The sequence below is a fragment of the Taudactylus pleione genome, unplaced genomic scaffold (genome assembly GCF_031769625.1).
Source record: "Taudactylus pleione unplaced genomic scaffold, aTauple2 ptg001165l, whole genome shotgun sequence".
NCBI lineage: Eukaryota > Metazoa > Chordata > Amphibia > Anura > Myobatrachidae > Taudactylus > Taudactylus pleione.
In genome coordinates, this window is record NW_028285566.1 from 199,109 (window position 1) to 213,567 (window position 14,459).

At 41.6% G+C, this 14,459-nt stretch overlaps 1 protein-coding gene across 3 annotated transcripts in view; it reads right to left on the reverse strand.

Moving 5' to 3' along the window:
• NIPBL (NIPBL cohesin loading factor) overlaps positions 1-14,459 on the reverse strand; it is a 186,451-nt gene that overhangs the window by 65,912 nt on the left and 106,080 nt on the right. For all 3 annotated transcript variants that reach the window (XM_088462229.1, XM_088462228.1, XM_088462230.1), the window contains exons 12-29: positions 13,700-13,882; positions 13,020-13,091; positions 12,784-12,873; positions 12,343-12,446; positions 12,163-12,249; positions 11,388-11,619; positions 6,187-6,338; positions 5,072-5,152; positions 4,182-4,282; positions 3,367-3,499; positions 3,198-3,280; positions 2,980-3,112; positions 2,707-2,850; positions 1,912-2,001; positions 1,604-1,815; positions 1,425-1,527; positions 690-788; positions 462-608 (exon numbers count right to left, since the gene is read on the reverse strand). In XM_088462229.1, the coding sequence (XP_088318355.1) occupies positions 462-608; positions 690-788; positions 1,425-1,527; positions 1,604-1,815; positions 1,912-2,001; positions 2,707-2,850; positions 2,980-3,112; positions 3,198-3,280; positions 3,367-3,499; positions 4,182-4,282; positions 5,072-5,152; positions 6,187-6,338; positions 11,388-11,619; positions 12,163-12,249; positions 12,343-12,446; positions 12,784-12,873; positions 13,020-13,091; positions 13,700-13,882 (2,246 nt within the window). The remainder of the gene's footprint in view (positions 1-461; positions 609-689; positions 789-1,424; positions 1,528-1,603; positions 1,816-1,911; positions 2,002-2,706; positions 2,851-2,979; positions 3,113-3,197; positions 3,281-3,366; positions 3,500-4,181; positions 4,283-5,071; positions 5,153-6,186; positions 6,339-11,387; positions 11,620-12,162; positions 12,250-12,342; positions 12,447-12,783; positions 12,874-13,019; positions 13,092-13,699; positions 13,883-14,459) is intronic.

Here is a 14,459-nt window from a genome sequence, read left to right on the forward strand (position 1 = left end):
CAGGAGGGATTACTACTGGGGGCACAACCAGGGGGAATTACTACTGGGGGCACTACCAGCTGCTGCCATTTCCCACAGTAGGCTTATACTCGAGTCAGTAAGTTTTCCCAGTTTTTTGGGATAAAAGTAGGTACCTCGGCTTATATTCGGGTCGACTTATACTCGAGTATATACGGTAAATCATAAAAATAAGCTTGGCCCACTGTTATAATAGCAGCCCCACTGTTATAAAGGTGATCCAGCTCCTGTAGGACACCAACAAAACGGAGTTGCCCTCAGGCTGTGGGCGGGGTTATAGGGGGAAGGACCGGAGCTTCCTGGGATTGAAAAAGCTTTGCTGTTGGTGTCCGGTCCTCCAAGTCCCAAATACACTCCATTGTCTCCATGTGGAGCCCTATGGACCCTGAATAAGAATTTAAATGGTAAACTAACAAAAGCAAAGCGTGTGTATTATAACTCACCAGAATCCGCTCAACCAGCATTTCATAATACTGCTCAGCAAGCTGGGGTCTGCACAGAACAAACCGTCCCAGCAACTCCACAGCTGCTTCTCGCACACTAGTCGAGTTGTCCATCAGTCTCCCATGGACACCTCTCTGCATATCCAACTGTAGGGTGGGGAGCACAGGAATTACAAACAGCAATACAAAGAGAGGGTACGTTCCGAGGAAAACAATTACAGAGCATACCCTGGCAAGTATGCTTGGATCTACAGCTACCACTTCAGACAAACACTTCATGGCTTTCGTTCGGACTGCAATTGCATTCTCCCCAAGTACCCGCAGAATCTGGAATAGAAAAATAAATAGTTGCAATCAGATAGAAGTAATGCAGTGAAGTGAGACAAGAACGAGACAATACAAATAACCATACAAATTAAGGCTAGGAAAAGCCTTCACAGGTGGAAAATACAGAAGAGCTTTAAAAAAAAAAATGATTGATACTAGTCCTTATACCGTTACAAACCCGAATTAAGAAAATACAGCAAAACAAACTCATAATATTTGGGGCCGGATTCAATTAGATGCGAAAAGCCGTAATCGGCGAAAAAGTATCTCCTGTTACTGCTTTTCGCCTGTCCGCGACTTATCTTTAAGTTCAATTCCAGGTCGTTTTCGCCTAAGCGGAAACGCAATGCATTTTACTAGGCGAAAAAGTATGTTCTATGAGCAGCAGGTGAATGGAAAGTGATGAAGGATTGGGCGCTTAAAGCTACAAAAACTTTTAAACATGCCATCAGGGTGGCGCTAGACACCCATTAGGCGTAATTTTTACTAAAATACTCGATTAGGTATTTAATCCATTTAAAAAAAACAATAAACCAACAATATCAGACATTTTTTTTTAAATAATTATTCATCAGCTAAGTGTTCGAGGAAAAGTTCCATTTAAATTAGACTGTTGAAAACTGCCCTCATATTTACCTGGGTCAAATAAATATCAAAGCTCTGGGCAAACGGCCTCATGGAGGCCAAGTATCGCACAATCAAACACGCATCATCGTAGTCGACTGTGTCAGAACTTGACCTATGATAAAATGAAATCGTTACGATACTGTAACAAACTGCAACTAGTGAGATGAAAAACTACTTCTGAGACTTACTTCAAAGTGCTAAACTGTGACGGTGCTGCTTTAATGATGCCACGAAGGAACTTTTTGCGTTTTTCTGCTCGCCGCATGATATCTCCCGTGGACTCCACCTCTTTTGCGTGTTGCGTTCCTTCAGAGTCATCATCCTTCTGGGATTTCATGGCTTTCTCCGTCTCCATTGTAGTGTCACGGAACCACTGAGCTATATAAAACTTCCGAGAAAACTGAAGCAAAAGGAGACAGCAGGTGATGTTTTACGGCAGAGACGTCCCTCTTAAAAAAAAAAAAGGTACAGAACTGGTCATCCAACAAAAACTTACCACTAAAGATGGGTCAGTCTCTGTGTTCTCCTCCAGATAATCTAATAAAGCCTTCTGGAGCTGCTGAATCTCATCTTCACCTTCAGATGACTGTGGTGATGGAAGCAGGAGAATAAACAGACTATAATATAAATCGAAGCACAGTGTCTCTAGGGAATAAGATCTGGGAGCCCTAACTTTTCTAGTTCTAAAGGAAAACGGACAGTAGATACACCAAGGTAATACAGCAAACAATTTTACAGTCACTTAAACATCTTTACTCATCGATTAATTTCAGTATAACAAAATAAACTAAGCACAAGTTACTAGAGAGTAGCTATTGGCCAAACATGACATTTCTCAACCAAATAAATCTTCATTGAACTAAGAGACGTAGCAAACACTACATCCGTCAAGGCTCACAAACCAAAATGAAGAGAAGGGTAAAATAATTTAATTGTGTGAAACTAAAACAAAACAGGCAACCCTTCCAATGCCATGGGGCAGGTTGCCCGTACACACCAACAGATGCACAGATATATCGGCAGAAATATGGGCCATCTGCTCTGCTGTTCAGCCGTTGCGATAAGTCTGTGGACGATATCGATCACAGACATATCGGGGGATACACATTCACTGACGCGGTAGCGATATATCGGATGTTCGATTGAGCGGCCAATCGCCCCAGTGTGTACACAAGCCTAAGGTTGCCAATCACGTACAAAGAGACATTCGATTGAGGAAACAGAACAGAGAATTTACAAAACACTTTAGACCCACTTCCATGTTCTGACCTCATCGGTTAGGCCCCCTTACCTGTTTTAGGATTCGGTTTATTGAACCTTGGTCCATCTTGCTGGTAACGGCGTCTTTCCTGAGCCGTGCAGCCACCGTACCCAAGTAATCCAATGAAGCTACACGTAGCGCCATCTCTGTTGATTTGTTACTGAATTGATGGACCTAAAAGGCAAGTCATACAATCTGCATAAATATGGCAACATGGACCCCGGCACACAGATCATCACTAACATTATTCACTGAATACACAATTTGCATAAATAAAGAAACAAAAATGTTAAAAAGCATTACCAAGAGTCGCCCCAACAAACTCAGCAAGAGCTCGGCTGCTGGCCACTCAGGCTTGTTCACAGTAGACAGAAGGTCCTGGACAAAGTTCTCAAACAGCGGCCGGTAGTCCTCCTCCCCCTGCTTGCTCCCACACCTAAGACAAATAAATACGGCACATGAAAAGAGGCACAATGAGATGACCAATGCCAATGGCTACTGAATAAGATTGTCCTACTCACTTTTTGAGAAAAATTGACAGGAAATTCTGGGCGGTCCTCATGGCGGTTTCATACGAGTTGGTGATGAAGACATCCTGATCGATCTGGAAAGACACGGGCAGATTGCTGAACATGCTGACAAACGTTTGGAAAACGAAAAAGTATTTCAGGACAATCTGCTGCATCTTACTTTTTTGTTGGACTCTTCCTCTGGATTATCTCTATCAGATGGTAGGTGCACCACACACTGTATTAGCTGTAAGACCAGCGCGGTTACCATCTGGATGTACATAGCTTCCCCATCATCGTCACTGCTGTTTAACCTGGTGGTGCAGACAAGTAGTCATAAGTGCAAGCGGACAAGACACACGCTGGCACAAATAGGACTTCTCTTATGGCAACTTATGTCTGGTATGCCAGCTTTTCTGGAATACAGTACTCTCTGGACAGTCAAACTGCAGTACAATATCTAAAGTTCAGAACAAAGGAATGTCACAGTTCCCCAAGACTGCAAACACATATGGTTAAAAAAAATCTATTTGAATTTAGTAATTACTCCTTGATGAAATCTTCTTCACTCATTGCTTATTTGGAAACCCCAATATTTAGTTTGTTGTGTATTGTTTGTGTAAATGGCTCCAGCACCGCTCTGCCCCCAAGTGGCTCCAGCACAGTCTCGCACAAGTGAAAATTGTAAGGTATCCAAGCTGTTCAGAAGTGTATAGTGAGTATTTGTGTAAGCAATGGCCTAAGCTGCTTTATATTTATATATACATATACACACACACATATATATACATATACACACACACACACATTTCAGAGGAAATTCTGGGACAGTCTCAGACACTTGGCAACATATGCAACAGCACAATGTCTCCAGTCACCCGATAATTGCACACACAGTCCAGTCACCGGGTTTTTCCAACCAAAATAAACAAAAAAATGCAAACAGTGTACAAAACATAGCACAATAAAAATAAAAAAATAAAAAAGATAGGTTACCTAAAATTCCGGAGGCTTCTTTTACTAGTTGGCAGCCTTGCAAGTGAGGTGAAGAGCTCCTCCAATATTAGCTGTCTGTGTTTTTCGTACCTGGAAAATACCTGGGAGAAATATGTAGTGTAAGAAACCTGTGGCTCTCTGTACTCGCATGGGAAACACATGCATGGTGGCAACAGCTTAAACTAGGATTTCTATTTTTCTATGGAAAAATCTGTCTAACAGGCAATAGCACTGTATTTTATTTTATTACCAGTTATTTATACAGCGCACACATATTCTGCAGTGCTTTACAGAGAATATTGGGCCATTCACATCAGTCCCTGCCCCAGTGAAGCTTACATTAGGGTTAATTTTTGGGGGGAGCCAATTAACCTACCAGTATATTTTAGGTGTGTGGGAGGAAGCCGGAGCACCCGGAGGAAACCCACGCAAGCACAGTGAGAATATACAAACTCCACAGTTAGGGCTGTGGTAGGAATCAAACCCACAACCTCAGTGCTGTGAGGCAGTAATGCTAACCATTACACCGTCTGTGCACTGTAGGAAACAAAATACAAATTTGCCCTCAGTACTTAAGAGAAATGACTGTCCTGGAACGCAATGGGAATAGATCAGCCAGCTTGTCAAGCAATGGTGACTGCATAATTAGCCCACATGGAAAGAGAAAGCCAGCCACACTGAGCTAGCCCACGGGGGCAGGTTTGTAATAGATAACTGCAGGTGAGAGGAGTGCAGAAATGGTGAGATAAGGCTAGTCACTGGGACAGGAAATTAGAATCCTTGCTGGACCATAGCTCACAGAGTGAGCGAGTTCATCAGAAATGAAAACGACTTATATGCATAAAGTAAAATTAGTAAGAGACAAAAACCACAATCGTGCAGCTTCATACCGCAGTAACCAGCTTGATGGCGCACAGCTGCAACTCGCTAACATTTTCCACAAAGAACGGTGTAATTCCCATTGAAGAAACCTGTTGACAATAAAAGTCGTTACGATAACATTACACTTCATTTAAAGCTAAGGGATAATTGTTGCTAGGGCGCTTACACGTGGATGTTGTAGAATGACACCTGGTAAAATCATAAGCAGTCTTATATTTCGACCAATAGAACGCTAGTAAATGTGTGCTGTCAATGTCTCCTTACATCACAGTGTCTTATATATTTATAAAATGTCCCAATATCGTATGGATCAAAGCCAATCACAACGTTGAAACTGACATGAAGCGGGATGTAGTTAATAGACCGGTGGACGCGATGCGGTCGGTCTATATCTAGACTATATATGCCCAACACGGAACTTAAGATAGGCGTATAAAAATGGGTAAGGGGGTGGGGGTTTTTTTTAGTTTTTTTTTAGGGGGTTAGGGTACTTAACAGCCGGAGTCGGGATGTCCTCCTGTCGGGCTGCCGTAGTCTGGATTTGAACCAGCGGCTAAACAGCCATCGGTATTTCAATCCCATTACCATGAAGCATAGCGCGTCAAAGAAAGTGTGCGTGCGTACAGGCCTATTTTACATAATTCACATAAATGTCTGAGCTATCACAACATAGGTATGTGTAGCATGCATTAAGAACATGAAAACAAAAACATTCTAGAAACAAGGTAGAAACAATGTGTAGACTTATGGTGCATACACACGATCAGATTTTTTCTTCAGATATGGACGATAACGATTTAAAAATCGTTCAGTCGTTCATATCTGATGGAAAATCGTTCATATCTGACATGCCTGAACGATGGACGATCAACGATGCGCGTTCCCGTTTGTCAGATAACGATATCTGACATCTGATGGGTTTGCAGTCAGACTTGGACGATTCCATTCATTTTAATGCATTCAAAAATCGTTCAATCGTTCAAATCGTTCAAAACTTTGGTCAAATCGTCCAAATCGTTCAAATCGTTTAATCGTTCAGTCGTTCATCTGACAAATCTGACAAGTCTGACAAATCTGACCGTGTGTACGCTCCATTAGAGGGCGGCTGTGCTTGACACTTTACCTGCAGGATTGTGGTGTCTGTAAGCAGCTGAATCTCTAGCAACTCTGACAAACTAGCCACAATGTCGCAAACTTTGTTGTACAGCATCACAATGACCCTCTGCTTGTGGGTTGAACACTTGGCGCGTTTTGCTTTTGAACTCATTAATCCCCCTAGAGAGAAACAGACCACAATGACTAGATAACAATGCACCATACTACTGAAAAGGGAAAAAAAAAACATTTGGACAAGTACTTAAAAACCATTGGTTTAGTTGTCAAATGTAACTTACATGTTTGTAAATTCCCTACAATTTTTGTTTATAATATGTACAACAAAAAACATTGGGGTTTACAGGTGCAGTCAAGAGCTTGGACACTTTAATAGAATCTTCATAGACTTTAATAGAATCTTCATAGAAGTCTGAGCTAATCACCCTCTATATCCCCTTTTTATAAAGACTCGGTTTTCTGAAGGTACCCCCGGAACTACCCTGGCCAACATTAGATAATTGGTATTACATGTAATTACATTTAATTACTTTCATTCATATCTTTAATGGCTGTTGGTAGAGTGGGTGCCCTGCCATTAGGCAGAGTCTGCTTAGAAGGGACAGGAGGCGATGCTCAACACCTCAGTCAGCCACTCTCCCTGTTCTCCGGGTAATGGAAATCACAGGGGAATCTGTCTGTGCCCAATGTCTGGCGTAATCGGTTCAGGGCTTAGTGAAGGTATCCTCTTCGGGACAAAGTAATTGCTGCAGAAATGCAGTGGTCTAAATCTGGAAAGGCTCTGATTCTGACCTTTCCTCTCAGGAGGAAGGAGAAGGCGCTAAAAGACATGGACATGAAGGACTCCTTCTACTTAGCCAAGGACTACACAAAACTACATAGAAAAATTTATATTGTCTATACGACGGAGTGTTAACTTTCAGGCCAGTGAAGAGCCGGTATCCCCTGACTTACTACTCAAAAAGAAAGACTCCCGGTTAAGGATAGGTAAAAACAGAAGGCTCCATCTAAGGTGGATTCCATATTTTCAAAAACCATGACTATTCCTAACTCTAATGCAGCCAATCTTATACAATACACAGAGACTTTCAAATGTTTACACTGTGGCTTTCTGGGGTACTGCAGTTGAGCAAAGTAAACCTGAAGTGATGACTTTGGTTGGCCACATCCAAGATGCACACCAGAGTATATTGGAGAATATTGGAGATATGCTCTTGATGTGGGACTTATTTGGGCCAGAATTTCAGCTTCAGTGATCAGGGCACAATGTACCCTCTAACTTAAGGTTTGGGAGACTGATGCAAACGCTAAAAGGACTGGAGTCACTTCCATTTGTAGGTAATGTCCTTATTGGCCCTGAATTGATAAGGCAACAGAAAGATCTTTTTCCTCTGTTAGTGCTCCCAAGTCTACAGATTTCAGTTCCTTTGTTTCTCAGCCAGCCACCAAGTTGAGGGTAGCATAAGGGTAGGCAGGAATAGTGAGCTGAAACAACCTCCAAACCTTCAGATAAACCATCATCAATGCTCGCTCAGACTCACAGTCCGATGTCAACATTACAACTTCTGGGCACTACCTTTCAGCCCATCAAAAGTGCAGAGGGGGTATGGACAAAGATCCATGGCAGCTATGGCTACTCTTTTGAGACCCAAGTGACAATCATACCTTGTTTGGAAGGCTTATTTTTCAAAGCATGAAACTCCAGTTTTCTCTAGGCCCATATGCAGATGGCCACAGAGCCTTTAGAAACTCGTGGGTGGATGATCAACTATCAGAAATCCAGGCTGGTACCTGGCCAGCATATGATCTTTCTAGAGCTGATGTTCGACACCAGAGTATTCTTGCCAGAACACAATATACTCTTGGTAGATACTAATAAAGTAGACAGAAATCTGTTTTTTTTATGAACATTTTAGCAAAAAATGGCCTCAACCTTTGAACAGGTAAATTTATTCAAACTATTATCGAAATGGAACAAATCTCATCATCACTTGTCCAGTCATCAATCTTTTCCCAAGTATAAATCCTCTGGTGGCAGGACGGACAAACAAAAAAAAGACGCCTCTCCTTCACCATTCGAGTCTGGACAGTAGTTACAGTGGTTGTCAGTCTTCAGGGCAGGGGCGCTTCAGTACGGTCTCTAAAGGGATGCAGTTAAAATGCTGGCTGACTATATACCAGCGCCGGAATCCCTACCGTCGACAAAATGCTGACACCGCTATCCTAAATGAGAACAAGTAACACAATATCCCTGGGGATGGGGGAGGTTAGGTTTAGGCACCCCTCTGGGAGGGTTACTCTAAAGGGAGGGGGGTTAGGGATACGCACCCCCAGGAAAGTTATGGTTAGGGTGTGGGCATGGGGTATCAGGCACCACAAAAGGAGGTTTAGGTTAGGGGGGGGGGAGAGAGGGACGATTAGAGTACTTACCTCCCCTGTTGGGATCTTCACCGTTTGGGCTTCCGGCGTCGGGATTTGAACCGGCGGCTATTGAGCCGTCCGTATATAATAACCAACCCGTCTCTAAGGCCTGTGATCTATCGTGTAAATCAAAGCTCTCTGATCAATGTTCTGGAACAGAGACCTTCTCTTCAGAGGAAAGGTGTTAAAGATTAATTCAAACAATGCCACAGTATACATCAATCATCTGGGAGGCACCAAAAATCCACTGTTATGAAGGAAACAAAAAGGATAATTTGCAGGGTCAAAACAAACAGTACTGTCATTTCACCCCAGAATTGTTTCTAGAGATTGCCAGAATATGTCTGCATAATGGCATTTTGGCTGAATCACAAAGTGAAGCAAAAATGCTCAAGGAAAAAGGAACAGAAAAAGTTTTTGGGTTGAGATATCAACTTCTTTACGTCCAGTAAACGTGCATCCAAGTGTGCTAAAGAAAAGTTTAAAAAAAAAAAAAGAATGTTATATGATTTTTGTGGCACCTTACTGGCCAAGAAGATCGTAGTACACACACGTAAAATTACAACAGGTCCGTCTTGCTGTCTTCTTATCCAGAACATATGATGTCAGGGGCCTTTTAGCATCAGAATTTAGCTTGGTTGGCTTTAAAGAAGTAGATACTGAAGCAGTGATTCTTAAAGGCAAAAGTTTTTCTGACTCATCTATGGAGACCATGCCTAAAAGCAAGTAAACTGGCCTTGTATATTAATCTTCCACAGCGTATGAGAGATTTATATCTCTGGGTGTAAGAACAAAGGGTTTCCTAATACTTCTTTTAAGTTAACCCGATGGCCTGAGGCTTATTTCTCTCCAGATTTCAGCAGTCTGTCTTCTTCCAAAGGAACCTCGTTCTGTTTCCTGTACAGATTTTTTTTTTCCGAAGTGCAACATATTCAGCCCCCATACATTCCTCCTATACTACAACCTCCTTTTAAACCAATAAAGTCGGCAGAGCTGAAATTCCTTACTAGGAAAACACATTTTCTATTAGCGATCTCAGTGAGGAGCATTCCGGGACTGGGAGCTCTGCCCTGCAGATCACCATACCTCCTGTCCTATTCACAAAGCTCTCTTTTTAGCCTAAGGTGATACCCAATTACCATCTCAATCAGGATATTGCCACTCTGACCTTAGGATGTGGTGGGTCTTCCAAAGGAGGATTTTAGTTTTTATTTGGATGTCCCCAGGGCACTGAGAACACACCTTAATAGGACTTCAGAGCTTTTGTTGAATTTTTGGTCTTCATAATATGAAGGAGAAAAAAAAAAAGAAGTTAGCCAGCTTGTAAGCAGACTAATTGCTATATGGGTTAAGCAATAGCAGAGATCTTCCAAAATATGGGGGCACAGGCTACCAAGTTGATGAGTGCCTCCTGGGCGTGCAGCAAAAATACCTCCACTGAAGAGTTGTGATGGGAGGTCATCTGGTCAACTGTCTAACTTTATAAAAATGTACAAGTTTAACGTTTTTAGCACCCAGAGACACCAGTTTTGGATAGGTTTTGTGAAAAGCAACTTCAGAGCATTCCCCCAGGAAACGCAGCTTTGGGATCATCCCATGAATCCAGTGTTCCCCAGTAGGCTGCTTAAGAAAAAGATGACAAGTCTTCAAACAACGACCAATTGTTAACTTCAAAAGGGGACAATTCAGGCGTCCAGCTTCTGACAATGTATTCTCTCTCTCCTGTGGGGCTTGGTTAGAAAATAACAAAGGCTCTATGGGACATAGGTGAGAAGATCAGACTTCAGTGATATCTAATAAAGTCCCCACCACCCCTTGCTGCTGTGGTTCAGTTAATTATTATTGCTCTATGGGCATTCGAGTGTGGTATGCTTAAATGAATGTAGATGGCACAACTGCTTATCTCCACATTTAAAATAAAAATGTAAAAACTTCTCTTTTATTTTAAACAAGCTTCCTGTTTTGCAGTTACGAACTTTAGTTTGCTGCCCCGGCTGATGACGGCGAAGTTACAATTCACTGTATATATCAACAAAAACTTCAGTTCTGAGGTCATTTTAATGTTTACATTGGATACAGCAGATGGCCATTCCATTGGTAAAAAGGACCCATTCAAGACAAAACAGTTGTGACCCATGAAAATGGAGTACTACCTGCACACAAGAATTATGTTAATAGCTTAATGTAAAGGGGCCCATATACATGCAACTGATTGCCACAATTCCCCGATGCCTGAGGCTGGGCATGGGGTAATCATCCAGCATGTGTGATACCCTGATTTGCCGATCCCGACCCAAAAAATTATCAAGATTGACAAATCTGGGAATTTTAACATGCAGAATTTCCCAGACAGATCGCCGATCAGCGATGCCAGCGGTTTTGGTCATTGATCAACAGATCAGAGTCTGGGGACCAGGGAATTGTGGGGCTGATGTATGGGCCCCTCTAGACCTTCTCCCAGCCTGCAATCAGTATGTGGTCATGTAACAATTCTCTGCAGAGCTACCAGATTCATTTGTAGAGAGACTAATCAAATAAATTACAATAGCATTTAATGATATGAATATCAGCAAAAATCTTTGTCTAGTGCAAGTGCAACCCAATTTCTTAAAACTCAGAAATGGCAGAGACCAGAAGGGTGTACGATTCAACCACTTTTATTAAAAATTAGCAAAAAATAAATAAAAAATTAACACAAAATAAGAAGTTAGACAAAAAATACCCCATAAGTTAATGAATATAGGTTAAAAGCTGATACTCTCACAATAGTCAGGACAAACATGGACTCACCTCCATGTGGATCCACCCTATAGACAGGATCATACTGTGGATAAAGTGTGTTTTGTAAGTGAAATTTAGTGTATTGAAGAACACGCTCTATCACATCCTCGATATAAACTGCCTTCGGCATACTCGGTGATGTCATGATGTTGATCGCTGTCAAACAAGCATCGGCTGACTTTGTGACTCGCTCCATTATCAGATCCCGCCACAGTTTTTCCTCATCTTCTGTGTCATTGTTCTGCCATGCCAAAATTAAATACAGGAAATTAAACAAAAACAAAACAGGAAATCATAAAAGTTTTATTTTTCATATAAAAAAAGTTTTTCCCTCCAAAAACTTAATCAATTCTGAGTTTTACCACTAGGGGGAAACATTTATTAAAAAGCCACTTCTACCAATGTAGAAGCCTGTGTCCCCTAACGACGGGAAGGCCACCGTGAAGTACCTTCCACTTTGAGGGATATTCACAGAAGTGGCTGTACTAGGGTCTTATTAGTGATTAATATCAAAATGATGTCACGGTCATATTTTACAGGCAGATGACTCACGTTTATAAATTACAATTATCCTGGCAGAAAGCAATTGAAATAAACTTTGATGTTCTTCCACTTAAAAAAAACAAAACAAATATATATATATACACATACACACTGTACAAGTTATTGCCAACTTAGCAAGACCCAAGAACAGTGCAGAGATTAAATTAATTGCGGAAATTACAGATACTTCCTACTCTATAGTGTGCTGATGTATGATTTTCAAGAAAAAAAAGCTACTCACATGGTTCAACATGGTGGTAAGCTTGGAGCCATCTTGGATGTTCTTCTCAAGAATCCCAAGTAACTTCACCATTTTTTCAGAAGAGATCTGAAATATTGAGCAAGAGATATAGCTGTAGCAACATGACGACTAGCAAGGATAATATGTATAGTAAGACAAAGGAGATAAGCTCTTCCTTACTTTATTCATAATACCCATAGCTTTAATTTTGGCAGACTCGCTGCCCAGTTCTGTCAGCTGATGTTTCCCCAGCAGAAGGTCTTGTGGGATTTCCTCATCGTCACCTGAAATAACGGAAAAGTGAGATGTGAGGCCTGGGAGAACGTTCGTTAGGGTTGGTACCGTACTTAAATGTCCATTTATTAACGTAAACATCACAAGCTGTACATTTAAGTGACTAGAGTATAACTAATAAAACTGGGCATATAGTATATACCAGTTGCAGCTATATGAAAGGTCGGATCATGCAATTGAATGGAACATTTGATATATTTTTACAAAAGGAAAATTGCAGATGCTTTCAGAGTATGAACTTTAGAGCAGTTTACCATTGAATTCATTTTTACAGGAACTGGTTCAACAGCCCCCAAAAATATCGTCCACGTGACCATCCCATCTTACCAAATGACGTGAAGTCCATGTCTTCTAAGTTCTCCAAAATATTTTCTAGCGCTGAAGAAAATCTCTTAAACGTTGAGGAATCCATCATTTCTGGAATAAACCAAAAAGCTCGTCATTCGGGCAGATTGCCTCTAATAAGTGGTTATATTGCCACAGAAAGTATTGTGGAATGGTTCCTTTCCCGTTACTATATGTCAGGCCCATATTTCACCAAAGTTCTGACTCTGAATCTTTACCTTCAGGTGTTAGTTTGGGCTCATAAGCTTTCCTCTTCTTCTGCTTCTCCTTCTTCTTCATCTTCCGAGCCACTGGGGGGAAAACATTCAGTTATGTTGTAGACTAATAATGCAGTTAATGAAAGCTAAAAAAAAGGGAGACGTGCAATGAAATTCCTAATACCAATGTAGTAATAATACAAATATAATACAAATTGTGCAAGCACTTACTGTAGATACTGCAGCTGTAGGTAAGGCAAATCGGCCAACAGTACAAAGCTAACCTTAGTACATTCAGTAAAGCAGCGTTACATAAATCAACAATAGCAATAGTAATAAAGTTTCTCCAAATAAGTTCATATCCTTAACTTAGAGGGCAATAGACTATAGATTTACGGGAGGTGCTAATTATTCCAGAGGATACCTTGAAAACACGCACTTTTAGGATTCCATGATGACAGAGTTTGCGAAACACTGTTCTAGAAGCAAAAGTGTGATGGCGCATACTAGAACGTGTAATTACACAGCAGCATACACTGCATACCAGTCATATATGCTCCACTGTGTTTGTAAGAATTAAGAAAATATGAAGCTACAGTCCTTTTCATATGTAACAAACGCCATTTCTAACGTTTGCATCCAGCTCTAAAGGCGTTGGGTATTGTTTTATCTCGCATAGTAAACACATGTAATAATCTTGCCTTCACTGAGGCTCGGAGGTGGAGATTCTTCCATGTCTGAATCTTCCGGACTACGCTCTCTGTATCGACTGCTCCGCCTATTGTCATTTCCACCGCGTCTGTGATCCCCGGAACTGCGTCTTTCGCGCTCTTCACATTTCCACTCCTCATCGGCCCGATTTTTTTTGTGTCTTTTTTTGGAAGCTGAAACAATCAGAACAAGTACACGTGTTTTATACAGGTAGTAAGTGTAACCTGGTGCTGCCAATTGCTCACAATGTTGCTTTGCATTACAAAACTATGCCTGACAATACCTTAAACCAGACTTTCCCAAATCCACTTCTTATTCATCCCCAAACAGCTCATGTTTACAGGATTTCTTTAATCATGCACAAGAGAGACTGAGGGGGCAATTCAATGGTTTGTGGTAGTTCCTGCCTAAAGTGTTTCGGAGCTATTCAATAGTTGTGTGTGACCACCCCCCGAGGCTGCACTTATCGCGGATTTCTGCTTCCACCCTTCTGAGTTACGAGCAGAAATCTGCGATAAGTAGGGTTCTGGGGCTGGTCACGAGTGCCAGGGGTGCTGTAACTGCAACATGCCCGGCACTTAGCACAGGAAAAGCTACTTAATGTGGCTACTCATGCTTAATTGCATGAGGAAGGGGACGCTGCAGGAATAAAGTGCAGTCTCGCAGCTGATGGCGCAAAACAATGGGGTAGCTCTCGGCTACATATGATGGGAGCTACAATACCCACAAACAATAGATTTGCCCCCGTAT